This window comes from Mustela putorius, unplaced genomic scaffold (genome assembly GCF_011764305.1).
Source record: "Mustela putorius furo isolate JIRA1106 unplaced genomic scaffold, ASM1176430v1.1 tig00003845_pilon_pilon_pilon, whole genome shotgun sequence".
Taxonomy (NCBI): Eukaryota; Metazoa; Chordata; class Mammalia; order Carnivora; family Mustelidae; genus Mustela; species Mustela putorius.
The window spans coordinates 15,532,981-15,550,538 of NW_025421998.1; the positions used below are offsets into that span (position 1 = coordinate 15,532,981).

At 40.4% G+C, this 17,558-nt stretch overlaps 1 gene segment (V, D, J or C); it reads left to right on the forward strand.

Annotated features, from left to right (window-relative positions):
- On the forward strand, nucleotides 1-15,282 carry LOC101683812. The segment is given in 6 exon segments: nucleotides 1-281; nucleotides 6,379-6,392; nucleotides 7,334-7,662; nucleotides 9,669-9,791; nucleotides 13,625-13,672; nucleotides 14,720-15,282. Coding segments are annotated over 6 exon segments (935 nt in total).
- Nucleotides 15,283-17,558: the final 2,276 nt, after the last annotated feature.

The following is a 17,558-nucleotide window of genomic DNA, read 5'->3' on the forward strand; positions in this document are numbered from 1 at the left end:
ATGCGGGTGACGCACGGCCCCTGCCCTCCCCCTGCCCCCTTAGCTATGAAGCTTGAGCAGCATCTGGGCACAGAGCCTGTGCTGGCCTTCATTGCTGCCATCACCACCATTGCTGCTACGGGCGTTGGCGTTGGAGGCAGGCGCTGGTGGCCTGCAGTTGGGCGGCGGCCCTGGGCCTTGGTCTCCCTATGCGCGCTGGTCAAACAGGGCAAGCAGCGAAGAGCTCAGCTTCAGCCTGTGCACCAGCCCCACGTGCGCGCTGCTGCTCTACCTGGACCGTGGTGACTGCGACTTCCTGGACCTGCTGGTGGTGGACAGGAGCCAAAAATAAATAAATAAATGAAATAAATACAAAAAGCTAAAAATGCATATTGTTACAAGTATACCAAAGTTACAACACAAACATGTATTTAGAAGAAATAAAATCTAGAATAGAAAAGTTGTATCCTGAAATGAAATACTCACTAGAGAGCTTTAAGAGAATAGTTTCATTGGCAGAAGAAACAATCTCAACACAAAGGAACACCTTCAACCTGATAAAGGGCATCTATGAAAACCCACAGCTGACATCATACTCAATGCTGAAGGACTGGATGCTTTTCCCCAAAGAACAGGAACCAGACTGGGATGTTTGCTCTTGACACTTCTGTTCAACATGGTAACAGATTCTAGAGAGTGCGACTAGAAAAAATACGAAGATTTCTAGCAGATTGAAAAGGAAATGCCAAAATGTCTTCAACCACAGATGACATGGTCTTTTTGTAGGTAATTTCATAGAATCTACACGCACACAAACCAAAAGTAGAACTTATGAACAAGGTCAGCATCGTCACAAGGTACACCTTCAACGTACAAAATATCAGTTGAATTTCTGCATACTGGCTTGACCACTTGAAAATGAAATTTAAGAAACAATTCCATTTACAATAGAACCAAAAGAAATAAAACATTTAGGAATTAATTTAAGAAAAGAAGAGCAAATCTTGTATGTGGAGAATTACAAAATATTGCAGAAAAATTAATAAAATTTAAGAATAAGAATACTAAGAAATATAAGAAAATTTAAGAATGTAAGAAAAATTAAGAATAAAATGAATTAATAAAATTAAGAAAAATTAAAGAATATCTAAATAAATCCAGAGAGGATCCATGTTATAGGTTAAAAGACTCAATATTGTCATGATGGTAGTTCTTAGCAAATTCATTAAAGATTCAGTGGAGCAGGCATTGGGGGCGCAAGTTATCAAGCGTACACTAAAATTAACATGAACACCCAAAACACCTTGAAGGAGAAGAAAGTTAGAGGAATGATAATGTTCAACCTTTAGAAGCAGAGAGGGGAAGGGGCTCACCCAAAATTAGCTTTGGAAGATGCGACTGATGATGCTGCACACACAGAGGGTGTCGAAAGCTTTGTTCCTGGCACATCAAGTCTGAGGGGCTGCAGGCAGGCCTTTCAAGCACAGGCTTACAGCACCTATGAAGCCACAGGTGACTCGAGCGTTGCTGACTTTTAGAGCTGCTGTCTCAGCTCAGCCTGACTGCTTTCCATCTCTCTTTCCCTGAGGGACAGGGCCGTTCAGATGCGCACAGTACTTAGTGTCCTGGGACTGGGATCACCAGGAACAAAGAGGCACTGGCTGTTTCAGGTGTTGGAATATCCTTTCCCCTGGGGCTCACACTGTCTTCTAGAGAAGCCTGGCCTGACTGCTGGAGAGAGGAGCCACGTTCTCTCCCCACCCTGTACTCTACCAGCTCTGATTTTCTTCTGGGGCTCACTGAAGAATGGAGACCCAAGACCCACCTCACATCCATCCCTACACCCCTGAATGCAACTCCCTTCAAATCAGCCCTTCCAGGGTCTTCCTTCTAGCTCAGTCCCAGCTGCTCTGAGGAGCCTAACCTGGGGAGACTCTAACTGGTTCTTCTTCAGCCTGTTGAGGTGACATTTGGAAATCAAGTAACCACAAGAGCATTCAAGCAAGAAGGTGATGGGATGATGGGGAACTCCCAGCCGAAAGGCCCTGAGGAAAAATTTGGAAGGACAGTCGTGACCAGGAGAGAGAATTGCAATCTCCAGGAGCTCACACTGGAAAACGAGGCTTCACCATTATAGACGGTGATGGTACAGAACATGTGGGAGGCTGTACCTGTGATAGGATCACTTTGGGAGTAAAAGGTACTGGTCACTGCTGTCATCACCTGACAGACACATAATCCAGCACCATTTGAACTAGACATTTGACATTGGGAAGACACCTGTTCCCAAAAGACACCTGTCTGAGCCAGAAGCTCCTAATGCCTGGAAAAGCTCTCCAGGCTGGGCTCCTGCCCACATCACTCTGTCTCCAGCCCTTGAACACGCACCAGGCCAATGTGGGCTTCTCTGTGGTGCCCCATCCTTCCCTAGCTTCTGGTGGTCTCCCTCCTTCCAGAGTCTAGCAGGTTGGTGTGTTGGCAAACTCAGTTTTGTCCCCCACAACGTCCACCATGCAAAAGAAGTCTCCACACAGAAGTGAACACTGAAAGGCAGAGGCGGGACACGCCCAGTGGTTGGGGAGCCCAACCATCATCCTACATGACCTCGTCCCACCATCCCCCAACTAGGATTCCTAGTAACATGACAGCTGCCCAGAGTGATGCCAACAGTAGCCTGACTGACAGAATGGGTAGTCAGGGGACATTGGGTGTGCAGCTCTGTAAGTATTAAAACAGCGGGAGAGTCAGTATTTGTTATTAAATCACCACACACACACAGACACACACACACATACACAGTCTCTCTGCAAACAGTGAGGTTCCTGGAAAAGGAGGCATTTTACATTCTGATACTCATTAGGTTTACAGCCTGACACTAAGTGAAATATACTGCTAACATCCATGTATCACTAAAAATTCTGACAACCTTAATAACCAGGAGTTTCTTTTCATAGCAGCCACATTTTTGGCCATTATTTTTCTGATATTTTATATTTACAGACATATAACATTATTAGATATATGGAATAGAAAAGACCAATCACAGGCTCAATATATATTCAAGAATATTTTTTTAATTTATTTCTTTTCAGCATAGCAGTATTCATTATTTTTTCACCACACCCAGTACTCCATGCAATCCGTGCCCTCTATAATACCCACCACCTGGTACCCCAACCTCCCACCCCTCTGCCACTTCAAACCCCTCAGATTGTTTTTCAGAGTCCATAGTCTCTCATGGTTCACCTCCCCTTCCAATTTCCCCCAACTCCCTTCTCCTCTCCAACTCCCCATGTCCTCCATGCTATTTGTTATGCTCCACAAATAAGTAAAACCATATGATAATTGACTCTCTCTGCTTGACTTATTTCACTCAGCATAATCTCTTCCAGTCCCGTCTATGTTGCTACAAAAGTTGGGTATTCATCCTTTCTGATGGAGGCATAATACTTCATAGTGTATATGGGTCACGTCTTCCTTATCCATTCGTCCGTTGAAGGGCACCTTGGTCCTTTCCACAGTTTGGCAACCGTGGCCATTGCTGCTATAAACATTGGGGTACAGATGGTCCTTCCTTTCACTACATCTGTATCTTTGGGGTAAATACCCAGTAGTGCAATTTCAGGGTCATAGGGAAGTTCTATTTTTAATTTCTTGAGGAATCTCCACACTGTTCTTCAAAGAGGCTGCACCAACCTGCATGCCCACTAACAGTGTAAGAGGGTTCCCCTTTCTCCACATCCCCTCCAACACATGTTGTTTCCTGTCTTGTTAATTTTGGCCATTCTAACTGTTGTAAGGTGATTTCTCAATGTGGTTTTAATTGGAATCTCCCTGAGGGCTAGTGATGATGAACATTTTTTCATGTGTCTGATAGCCATTTGTATGTCTTCATTGGAGAAGTCTCTGTTCATATCTTCTGCCCATTTTTTTTATATGACTGCCTTTTTTGTGTGTGTTGAGTTTGAGGAGTTCATTATAGATCCTGGATATCAACCTTTTCTCTGTACTGTCCTTTGCACATATCTTCTCCCATTCCGTGGGTTGCCTCTTTGCTTTTTTGACTGTTTCCTTTGCTGTGCAGAAGCTTTTGATTTTGATGAAGTCCCAAAAGTTTATTTTTGCTTTTGTTTCCTTTGCCTTTGGAGACATATCTTGAAAGAAGCTGCTGTGGCTGATACCAAAGAGATTACTGCCTATGTTCTCCTCTAGGATTCTGATGGATTCCTGTCTCACGTTGAGGTCTTTTATCCATTTTGAGTTTATCTTTTGTACAGTGTAAGAGAATGGTCGAGTTTCATTCTTCTACATATAGCTGTCCAGTTTTCCCAGCACTATTTATTGAAGTGACTGTCTTTTTTCCACTGTATATTTTTTCCTGTTTTGTTGAAGATTAATTGACCGTAGAGTTGAGGGGCCATATCTGGGCTCTCTACTCTGTTCCACTGGTCTATGTGTCTCTTTTTATGCCAGTACCATGCTGTCTTGGTGACCACAGCTTTGTAATAAAGCTTGAAATCAGGTAACATGATGCCCCCTTTTTCCCTCTATAACTCTGTACTCAATGTAAGCTCCTCAGGAATGAATATCATCAGAGTTCTTCATCAGTTCACTTCTCTGCCAGTGCCCACTCAGTTTCTTACTGAATTCCACATGAAATCAATACAACTCACTTCTTCATTTACCCAGTAACTGATAAAGTCTCTACTGACCTGTTCTTTGTTCTGAATCTGCTGCAGGGATCCTATGTACAAGTTCAAGGAGCAAATAAAGGAGAGACTGAGTGATGATGAGTTCACAGGAGTTCAGACATGCTAATGCCAGGATCAACGTGGACTCAAATCTGAATATGAATATGACAAGAAATGATGAATGCTTTCATTGTGCTGGAGAGGGACACATTTTCTTAAACAGGACTCCATAGTATGCAAAGTATGTTGTCCACAAGACTTTGTGACAATAATATTGAGATCTTTATTTAATGAAAGTGCTTTAGACAAAGTTTGGATAATAAGCTGAGGATAGTTGTAACAACTAAAACTCAGAAAAAATATCTAAGAAACTAAACTCTTTCAAGTCACAACTAATTAAAAATGATTTAGTATAATTTTAATTTTAATAATTAAATGTTAATGTCATTATTTCTTTATTTTTATTCATATACAATATTAATCAATTACTGTTAATAGTAAATATAATAACTAATGATCTTCATTTGTCCAACACACTCCTAAGCATTCTGCATGTATTACATTATTTAATCTTTGTGAAACTATGAGGTAGCTACTGATTTTCCTTTCTGCAGATGAGAACTTGAGAAACAGCAGCAGGAGCACTGACTCCAGGGCTCACAGGCAGGATACAGGGGGCCCGGCCATAGTGTAGGTAGCATGGCTCTGCTGTGCACTGTAGCCTCTGCAAGCTAGCCTTTACTTTGCTGCACCTGAAGCACACGGAGAAGCTCGTCTCAGAGGGAGACACTTAATGGACACCAGGTACAAACAGAGACCCTCAGCTTCCTCATCTCAGACAGGAGCCCATTACCTCCTCAAACAATGGGATGCTCCATGGGAGCCATCAGATCTGTAAAAACTTCACTGTCAGATTAAGAGCACAGGCAATGTTTATGGAGAACGTGTCTGTGTATTTACTGGGACCAGCCACCCTGGGATCAGATTCCTGGGGAAATGCTTATTCCCAGGATGCAGAGTCCCTGAGCTGTCAGGGACAGCCTTGCTGGTGACAGCAAGTTTGGGCAGCAACACGAGTGTCTGTCCCTGTCAGTGGATGAATCCAGTGGTGCAGCCAGTGGTACCAGGAGCAGCACCAAGGACCAGTGAACTGGGGTACAGACAGATGGACAGACATGGATTGATAGGAATGCTGTACCATTTATATAAACGTAAATATGCACACTCACAAGCAAATCCCTATAGTTTGCACAGGTACATACGACACCAAGCATATCAGTTAATCCTCTCATTTGAGGCTGGAGAAATTGGATTCCTGCAAGGATGAACCACTGACCTAAAACTAACAAGCACACTGAGTATACAATCGGAAAAACTGGTTTCCTGTCTAGCATTTCTGGGCTTCTCCACTCACTAAGCTGATCCTTGCTGTTACAAACTTTGTTTACCTGGGCTCCCATACAGAGAGATGTAACTGTAAGATATATGTCATACCTGCAATGACCAGCAGGGGGAGGAAGAAGTCAGTGTAAGGAATAAGCAAAATACAGATTTTTAAGCCGGAAGCTCATTATTGAAACCAAGATTACAATTTTTATTCAAAGCAACAGCTCAATGAAGACAAAATTAATTCCTGAATCACAATGTAGGTTATGTAGGCCCAGTCTTCGAAAACCTGGCGGACTTAATGCTCTTGTTGTGCTCTTAGCTGGATAATCTCAAGTAAGTTACTCAATATCCCTAGCCTCTGTCTCATCTGCAGAATGGGATGAATAACCCGTGCTTTATGCTTGCAGGGAAGGAATCAATATGCACAATGCTTGACACTCAATTAAGTTATTACTTAATAATAACCTGTCATATATACATATATATACATGTTGTTATAACCTTAAAAAAAGTTTGTTATAACTTTTTTATAACCTTTAAAAAAATACTCTCTCATGAAAGACAAGCAACTATTTACCAGTTTGAGAAGAATTTTTACTAAGTTCTGAGGTCCAGCACTGTTATCTGAACGACTGTTCTTCAAGAACAACTTACACTCCTTGCTTCCTAGCCAATGTGAGAGATATTCTTGAGTTCTGCAACCTTGCTGAAAGTTTCCTCATGGCCCCTTACTCTTTAGAGCTTAAAAGATGCTTTCTCTCTCTCTGTCTATACCCATCCCCCCGATTTTCCATGGCTGTAATATTCCCTATTCCCTATAACTATAATCCCTATAAGAGGACCCCAGAAATCATCTACTGCAACCAATCCAGTTTTAAGATGAAACACCAAATCCCCAACATTTCTTGAGCTTTTTCTATGCATCTGGGACAGGCAGGCAGGTGGTCATGGGATAATATTTGTATCTAAAAGGTTAACTTGATAGATTCCCATTCAAACAAGTGACTGTATTATGTAAAAATATGCCATGTTTTGATCTAGGCCTTTTCACTTAAGAGCTGTGACTTTGGGCAAGTTACATAACCTCTATAACCTCTTTTCACATAGAAATTAAGAAGATAAGCACCTCATAATTCACTGTGAATGAAAGACCATAGTAGGCAATAATTCTATGGAAATCTTTCCTTCTGTTTACTCTATGCTGGGTGGTCTCAAACCACACGATATATTTGTGTTTCTCTAATAATGTTTTGTTATTCCATTTTCTCCCACAGAAAAAAGTCCTGATGAAGACATTACCCCCAAGCCTACAATTTTCTTTCCTTCAATTGCTGAAATAAAACTCTGTAAGGCTGGAGCATATCTTTGTCTTCTTGAGGATTTTTTCCCTGATGTTTTCAAGATAGATTGGCAAGAAAAGGATGACAAAACAATTCTGAAATCCCAGCAGGGAGACACCATGAAGACTAAGGACACATACATGAAATTCAGCTGGCTGACCGTGACTGGAGCATCAGTGGATCAAGACACAAATGTATCGTCAACCATGAGCAGGAGAAGGGAAATGTTGATCAAGAGATATTTTTTCCTTCAATAAAGAAAGGTAGGTACATGTAAACATGAACACAACCTCCCAGAACCCTTTGTTTCAAAGGGAAATCTCAACCTTTTCTGTCAAGTATTAATGAAAACAAGCAATTAGAAATTTTTTTCTTTAATGCTGTTGCCTTTAATGGTAGCATAAATACGTTGCTTTTTACTCATCGAAGTCAAATGGTATAGGCTGTGTCAGTGCCTGGGTGGCTCAATTGGTTGAGTATCTGATTCTTCATTCAGCTCAGGTCATCTCAGGGTTGTGAAATGGAACGCAGTTTGGGGCTCCATTCTCAGCACTTAGTCTGCTTGAGTTTCTGTCCCTTTGCCCTGTCTTCCAAGTGCGAGCTCTCTCTCTCTCTCTCAAAATAAATAAATATATATATATATTTTTTTAATTAAAAAAAAAATACCATGGGCATGTGGACACCTGGGTGGGTCAGTTGGTTAAACATCTGCCTTCAGTTCAGGTCATGAGCCCAGGGTTCTGGGATTGAGTCCAGCACCAGACTTCTTGCTTAACAGGGAACCTGCTTCTCCTTCTGCCTGCCGCCCCCCTGCTTGTGCTCCCTCTCTCTCTCTGACAAATAAATAAATAAAATCCTAAAAAGTAATAAAAATAAAAAAACAGTATGGGCTTTGGAACATACAGAGAAGAACAAAAAGAATAATTCATTTAACCTTTCTCACTGCAGGTTTATCATCTAAAATATTAATGTCACAGTGATATTCTTTATAGTCATTTCATGGATTAAATGAAATAATACACAGGGAAACACCTAGCAACCTCACACAAAAGAAATGTTCAGGGAGTTTGCTTTTGATAACTTGACTTGATCAGGAAATAAGAACAATTATACAGCTTTCAAGAATGTTCTACTCAGCAAAGTCCTTCTCACTTCATTCTTTCTCTACTCAAAGTATAACCCATAAACAAGAGTTACAGGGGTCAAAATGCTGTCCATTTAAAGGAACCAGATTGTGGCTCAACAACAACAAAAAATAGTAATTTGGCTGCTAAGGTAGATAATAGTATGATATTAGGTTTTTCAGAATTGTATTTTATATACCACCATAAAGTAAAATTTGGTAAGTAGAGATGGATGAGGTTAATGTGTACATTCTTCTATTCTACACAATGAATGTATTTCTTACCATGAGTTAAAATGACTCAGCAAATATCTATTGCAGTCCTAGTGTGTGCCAGGCCTGAAAGAGATGCAGGATGAACTACTGTCCCAAGGAGGATGGCTACAATAGGTAGTACAATAGATACTTCTACAATAGATACTTCTTTTCCTAATCACTCAGGGTCACTTATGATTCAGACACGGTATCCCAAAAGAGCCCCATTGGTGTAGACACTGGTCATACTTAGACAGTGTGGGCAAACAGCAGAATGTGCCCAGATCCCACTATGATTCAGTAACTCACTAGACTCAGAAGTCAAGTCCTGACATTAACATCACAGACCAAGGCCACAGAGAGCCCTTAAGAAAGAATCAGTTTGTACTTTTCCCTGTGGTTCATAGGCTACTTTTTAAGCAATGGGGAAAGAGTACATAACAAGAACTATGAATAGCTTTGCTATATACAAGCTTGAATTTCTGAAGTAAGACTTTGTCTTCGTGGAGTGTTGAAAGACCCAAAATAGCAACACTTAGTTTATGGCCTCAAGTTAGTAAAGCAAGACTTAATACTTAATCCAAGTGCAATCTAAACCCTCCAAAAGAATAACCTTCAACCAGTCAATATGGAAATTTCCTGTTCAGCCCCAGAAAGTTTCCTGATTGACCCACTCTTTCCCCTTGGGAGGGTGACTGCCTAAAACAATGGATTTTTTTTTTATAAGAATTTCCTTTTTTCCCCTCCTTATTGTTAAAACCTTTTCCTTTCCTGTAGTCTTTTGGAGCTCCCCTCTATTTGATAATGGGTTGCTGTGTTATTCCTTAATTGATTAATAGCACCATTAGAGATCTTTAACATTTACTTGGCTGAATTTCTATTCTTTAACAGATTTGCTGCTAACACTGGAATATGAAGTAGACTCCCAGGGACATTCAGAGACAAAGCAAAACAAAGAGGTGTTAACTATGAGCCCTTTGAGTTCAGCATTCTCACTTATTCCAAGGGCTGTGGGTGAGTTCTTTGGTTCTAAGCTCTGCTCTCTTTGTGTTTGAACTCCTAATCTAACAGGGCAGGTCAGCCTGGACTGGCAGAGTGGTATGCCACTGTTAAGTTGAGCTAGAAGATTTGGAGCCCCATTGATCTGGCATTAGTCACACACAGACAACTGAAGGGACAAGAGGGCCTGCCAGGAGTCAAGCCCCTAATGATCTAGATCAAATGCCCCAGGTGGAAACTTCATCAAGTTCCTTGGAGAATTGTTGGTGATGCATAGAGTCTTCTTGTGGCCAAAACGTAGTAACATCTTTTACCTCCCATACATTATGTGCACATAATTGTCTGTCTTCATTTGTGTAGACAAAGCTACTGGTAACAGGGAAAGGTGGAAAAAGCCACAAAAAATGCAGGCAGGAATCAAGCATTTAGAGGCTGTGAGAGCATTTGCTACCTCAAGAGCACTTCCTTGACAGTATGAGTTAGTCACAAAATAGGTTGTATCAGCACCAGGTCACCCATCAACCTCAAGAAAACTTCTGTGCAAGGAGCTACCATGTAAAACACACACAATCCCCAATTCCAGGACACATCACTTTTAGGTGTTTGGTTCTGAGAAGCCCATGTCTTAGCTAATGGGATCCTTACATTCTAAACAGTCAAGCACACAATTTTCTGATATACATGTTTATTTATTTTTTACCTAAGACCTATATTCCCAGATTACATATACCTTGTAAAATTACAAAATCAAGTCTGTTGTGTGTCCTTGGGAACTGGCTTGGTAACCATCAGGTTGAAGGCCTCAAAATAATGCCAGAGAGAAATGTGGGGTCTAACTCACTTGTGGCCAGATATGGCTGTACTGGGGTGTGGGTTAACTCCATTTGAGGCTAATGTTCTACAAAATTACTGCCAGGCCTCAGGGCAATGACCACCTAAAAATACAATGGCCATATGGGGGAACTCTCCTACTCGATAAGATCATTAAGAAGTGCCCTTAAAAGAAAGGGTTTTTCAATTAAACAGAAGCCTTTATGGTTAAACATTCCAAGGTCCTTTCATTTAAAGACTCATTGCAAAAGACTAATAAAAAATTAATAATGGAAGAGGTACCTAAAACCAAAGACGATAAGACTGTTCCACTCTTTGCTCGTTTGAGCACTCATTGTAGCCTGAATTGATTTTCCACTCTGAAAAGATGGCAGCCATAAACAGAAGACTACCCAATTCATGGCATTACAGACACCCCCATATCTACCTTCGGAGGATGGTGCCCAAATGACCCCAGGATCCTCTCAGTCACAAATATTTAGGTATTTTAGACACAGCATTAAAAGAAGATAGCTCCCAAACCCCAGTAGAAGAGGGAACTTACCTAGTGCTCCTGCTGTAAAACTAAAAGGTATTGAACTTCAGTTGCACATCACACAGCTAAGGAAATCTCCACCTGACACCTGGTCCTGCCCAGACCCTGGAGTTTCTGAATCAAATTGAGGGAAAGAGAAGTAGCTGACATTGAAATAGACTGCTTTCACCAAAACAAGGATTTAAGACTCCATATTTAACTAAATGCGAAATCATTTCTCCCTCTTTTCTTTTCCTTTACTCTGGTAATGGCCTGTCTCTCCCACATCATTGCCAAGAGGCTTAACCTCTGGAATTAAGAGCAATATTTTATTTCAGGCTAGCAGATAATTTAACCTTGGTCCTAAATTTTCTCAGGGTAAATAAGACATCTCATTGTCTGACTCCCCTAAAGTTATATCCAGATTTAGTAGGGACTACTAAGAAACCTCCAGTATTTACTCTTGTGACTGGCCCTAATTCTCTGGTGAGGGATAACTGTAAATGAGGTATGATCAAGATTTTTCCCTCCATTCTTGAAATTGTTTTGGAATCCCTTGCTAAAGTGATGGCTACCCAACAAAAATCCTTAGACTCTGGCCAAAACAGCTTTTCAAAGTGAGATAGCCTTTGCTTATGGCTGAGCAAGGCTGGATCTGTGCTGTAGGCAATACCGGGTGCTATAACCAGATAAACAGATGAACACTATTGGGGACATTAATACTGAGCAACAGATTATTGTGCAAACCATGTGGCTTAACAGAGTGACTCCTTCAGCAGTGTCTTTCTTACTTTCTTGATTTTAATTGCTTTGAGTCTTGGGCACCATGGCATCAAATAGCTCTTCAAACATGGGGAGTTATCCTGTTTATAGACATCATTAAAAATCTGCCTGGTGTGTTACATTGTCTCAAAAGCTTGACATGCAAATTCAAAGCCAGTAATCTCCAAGCAAATTATTTTTCTAAGACTGGAGCATCACAAAAGAATGAAGAGAATGGCCAACTTAAAAATTGTAAACCTGAAGTGGTAACCTGTGAATACCACAAGGTTAAGTGAAAAGGTCAAGACCTGTTAATATCACCCAGAAGAACAACAAATACTGAGAACTTCAGAGCAGTTGTTGAGCGTGGTGTTAATGATTTCAATCTAGAACCCATCTCTCAGTTAAACTGAGAGTCTGATCAAAAGGATCTGCTAAAAAGACTTAAAAAGAACAACCACAGGCTCAAAATGCACTCCTTTAGCTGAAGGCCACAAATCAGTACACCAAGTCTTCATACCTACCCAACTGCAGTTTTAACACCCAGAAGTGTAACCTGTAACCAGTAGAGATGGGAATTTCCTGACCAGCACTAGGAATTTTGCTGACAAAATGGAGGGCCATTACCTTAGAAGCATGACCTTGCCGGAAAGTATGAACTCTTGCTAATAATTTCTTTTTCACTCCCTGTCTATCTTGAAAAACCTCTTTCCTCTACCCTTTGGGGTTCTCCTCTGTTTGATAGATAGAATGTTGCCCAATTCATGAACAGGCTGATAAATATAGGCAATTAGATTTTTTAAATTTCCTGGGTTGCATTTTTCTTATTTCACAAATTCTTAGTTTGTCCAATGATCAAATTTGGGTTAAACATTTACCTTTGCTTCCACCTGAATTGTGAGGAAGAGCAAATGAGATTATGTCAGAAAATGCTTGCTGTTGAAAACATAACATGGATGAATTTATTTGTATATTTATTATATTTACTTGTATCCTTTCCTAAAATTAACTAAAATAAGATCATACAGACAGCCCTAATTTTTAACTTCTGCAACTAACAGAGAGGAAGCAAGTGAACAATGCATAAATTTAATTCAACAATTGGGCTGAACTATCCTGTTAGGTTTTGGTTTTTCTAGTGATCAAAGAAAAGTAAAAAATAGAGTAAGTTCCATGGTGATTATTATGGTAAGGGAAAAGTTCTTGTTTATGATGTGTTTTACGTGGCACCTATCTCTTAAAGGAATATCTCCCAAGGTCTTCTCATAGCAACAAAACTAATGAAGACATTTCTGTTAATGCAATTCTACAGCAGATTTCTAGTGCTGGTTCTTAGAAGCTTGTGCTTTCTCTCTGACAAATAAATAAAATCTTTAAAAATAAATAAATAAAAGAACATCTTCTTTGCAACAGAAACTGTGCTAGGAGCTACAAGCACAGAAGGAAACATGATAGTCTTAAACGTTACCTTCCAGTTGTAAGAAAAAAAAGAAAAAATGCATCATTCATGATTTGCAACATCTTTAGGTGCAGAAATACAGTATATTAATTGATCTACTGAATTACGTAAAATCAGACCAACTGTTTCTGGAATTGTGGAGCTCATATTTGTAATGTCTCTCTTCTCTTTGTTGATCAGTTCTATCTACCTATCTATCATCTATCTATCCTCTATCCACAATATAGAAACATCAAAAAAGGGATGTGAAAAAATAAATAACACTTGCTCTCATTTCTTTAGAGCTTACTGCTATTAACTCCACAAAATCTTCTCTGAATGATAAAAATGGTAAGTTTCGCTCTATGTTTGCCTTTATTTTATGCTGTAGCATTTTTTCCTCCTGATCAATGTAACTGTTGAATTTCCCTGACTTCAGGGAGAAGCCTCAGAATGACTGGATCCTGCAATAAAGCTGAGTGATATTTAAAGTCAGTTCATCATTTCTCAGGAGTGTTCTTCACACAGTAAATGGTGTTTTGGGTGTGAAAAGACTATAAATTAGGGATGCAGTGATGTGCTCTGAATTCCTTCAACAACAGACTTCACTTACTTCTGTGGCCTTTGTTTTTACTGACTAAGGACATGCTATCATTTTGCTTTTATATTTTTAAGCCTCTGTTCTTGCTGGTGGTTAATAACATGAACTGACACTGAGAGCTTCTCAAACAGAGGTGTTGTGTTGGACTGTGAATATATCTTGTTTAGTTCTTTTAGTACTCACTGTGAAAGATTTTATTCCCACTTTATACATGAGCAGCCTAGAAAGTGTTCTTAAATGCCATGTTGCTGGGATTGAAATCTGGATTCTCGTACTTATTACTTGGATGAAATTAGACAAATAGATTTTCTCTGTGTTCTTTGTTTATTTGTAAAATAGGAATGAAGATAATGATCTCATAGGTTATAAAAATTAAATAAGATTTAGGCTTTGCATGCAAAGTTCTCAAAATAAGTGACATTTAATTTGTACTTAATGGATATTTCCTCTTATTTTACTTAGAGACATGGTAGGGAGGAAGAAATGCTAAAATATATTTCTCATCAATGCCTTTTTCCCATTGGATTCATTCTTTATAAACACAACCTTACTTTTTAATACTTTGGAAAATTCGAGGTGAATTTCACAGATGTGTGACTGACGTAACCTACAAACTAGGTTCTGAGTTGTTTTGGTGGTGGTGGTGGTGGCGATGTAGATGTTTACTATCTGTTTGTGCTGGTGTGAGTGTGTCACTTGAACCTAAGTCAGCAGAAATGTATACCATCACCCCTCACCCATTAATAAATCCTAGCCTTTCAAAACAACACGTGAAATTAATAAAATGCTTCTTTTAGACACCCTGCAGCTGCAGCTCATGAACACATCTGCCTACTACACCTACCTCCTCCTCTTCCTGAAAAGCCTGGTCTACTCCATCATCATTGTCTCTCTGCTTGGGGGACCAGCACTTGAGAGCAATGGAAAGAGTTCCTAACACATGGTGGCACAAGGTTCCACTTTTTCCCATTGGCTATTGTCCCTAAAAGTCTCTGCTGAGGATCAAGTGGGGTTTTCTTTCTGAGATTGGGTTATTTCCATTCTCATGTGTCTTTTTCTACTGCGTCATTATTGCAAAACTGATTTATGCACCACTGGGCAAACAGAAGCTTTCACTTTGCAGCCAAAGCAAATTCTGCCATGACTCAGGGGCGGGGCCATGGGGTTTCAGCACTGCTGTCTCCTTAATGTCCACCAGCTCCTCAGCCACCCAGTCCCCATGCTTCTGAGTACAGCCAGCATGCAGTCTCTTGGACTTTTTAACAAGATGATTACCTAGAAGCTTTTTATCTTACATACTTTGAAACCACCATCCTCACTACCTGGAACGTGTACTGCTTTTCATAATGGGCACAATAAAAGCAATTTTAAAAAATCTACGTTGCTTCTGTGTTCTTTCATTTGGTGTAATTTAACTCACAGTCTAAGGTAAGGAACAGTATGACAACTGAGCCATCCAGTTCAACATTGGTTGTAATAATCGTCAATTCTACGTTTCTAATTCTTACCCTGAGATAGTCCTTATGATGCCATCTTTGGGGCACTGGCCCCAGAGGAAACCACAGCCAGTGAAGTGCCCAGCTTATTTCTCCTTCAAAGGTCAGTAGATTCAGATCATTTGGTTGAAGATACTCTATTGGCAACAGTATAGCCTGTCGCATGACTGGTGGGTGTGCTTAGACCTGTCCCAAGGATAAGTGCTTGACTCTGCACCCCAAGTGCCTGGATTTGAATCTTGGTGCTATTGTTCTCATTTGTCAGATAGAGTTAGAGTGATTAGTCTTTAGAGTTAGAGTGATTAGTCTTCTGTCGTTGTGTAGCTGAGATGAGATAATTTTGTTGGGTACATGCAGGTCCTCAGCAGCATTTGCATCTACTGTTGGCAATTCTACGTTGGAAATAATAGAAACGCACGGGCACACATACACATACTACAAGTTGGACACTCATTTACATGTATGTGTATATTTCTACAAATATTCCTTCCCCAGCTGGACCTGGGCTGCCCTGGACTGGGAGATGCAGAGAGGGAAGGGTGGTGGTTCAGGAAACAGTGTGGGTGGAAGGAGGGCGCTGGTGTGGTGATGGTGTTTTCTTTTCTCAGGGTGTTTTGTTTTGTTTTGTTTTTGTCTACGTGCTCTGTCAAATGTGGTTGACTTGTGGTACATACTTGAAGTCAAACCGGCCCCTACTGGATGGCGCTCTGTAAGCATTGGCTCGGGTGTTGTAAGATGAAATAAGGACAGTTAAACCACAGCCAACTAGCTTTTTATTCTACACATCCAGGAGCTGCAATCTTTGATACCTGAATTTTGTACTGTTTTTCATAATAGGCATAATAAAAAACAATCAAAAGTCTATTTTTGCCTACATGTTCTTTCATTTGGTGCAATCTAACTGAGAGTCCAAGGTGAGGGACAGCCCAACAACTGAGCCTTCAAAGTCAGCACTGGTTGTAATGTTGGTCAATTCTACATTTCTAAGTCATTCCCTGACATAGTCCCTATGATGTCTTCTTTGGGGCACTGACCCCAAGGGAGCCACAGCAAGTGAAGGTGCCCAGGTGTTTCTCCTTCAAATATAAGAAAATTCATTTGTTTGGTTGAAGATGATCCGGTGGTGACAGTATAACCTGTTACATGACTGGTGGGTGTGCTCAGATCTGTCCCAGTGTGTCACAGGCACCATGTTCCTGATCTCACAAGAACCCAATGAGAGCGGCACTAACACTGGAAAGGTAGGGTTGGGGAGGAGTTAAGTGCTTGGACTCTGAATTCCACATGCCTGGGTTTAAATCTTGGGTCTACAGTTATTTGAACTCTCTGTGCAGTTACTTTCTCATTCATAAAATGAAAATAGGGTGTGCCCTGTTTCCTAGAGTTGTATGAATGAGGTGAGTTAACTATACTGGATACATGCAAATCCTCAACATTATTAGCATCTACCGTTGGCAGATCTACTTTAGAAATAATAGATAATACACCCACACATGCACACACACTAAGTAGGACTTAATCTGTATGTACGTGTATATTTCTACAAACATGGATGTAAAGCAAATGCTCAGTATGTAGAGGAGGTGAAAATATAAGTGACTGTATTTTTCTGTATTCACTAATGAATATAATGTAAAAACTTTAATGTATTAGAATTAAAACAATGTCTCATTTAAAACTGGGAAGGTTTTTTTGTTGTTGTTTATTTACAATCAGTTTTATTTCTGTGAAACACATGCCTTTGGACATCAAGTAGAAGAAAGAACCTAAAACCAACCACATACAAAGAAGAGGAAACTTAATTTTGATCTCTTTCTTGATTCTCAAGAATGTGATCAGACTTCTTTAGGACAAATGCCTGGCCTCTACTGAGAGATCTGAACCTGTTTCCACACATGGAAAGCACAGAGACACAGAGGGAAAGCTAACAAATGACCTACAACTCTGTGGGCTGATGTCACTACTGCAGCTCCTAGGCAGTGTCTCCTGTGGCTTCCTTTAGCACCTTCCTTCTCCAACTGGACCTGGGCTGCCCTGGACTGGGAGGTGCAGACAGGAGGGTTGTGGTGCAGGAGACAATGTGGGTGACAGGAGGGCCCTGGTGCAGTGATGATGTTCTATTTTCTCAGGGTATTTTTGT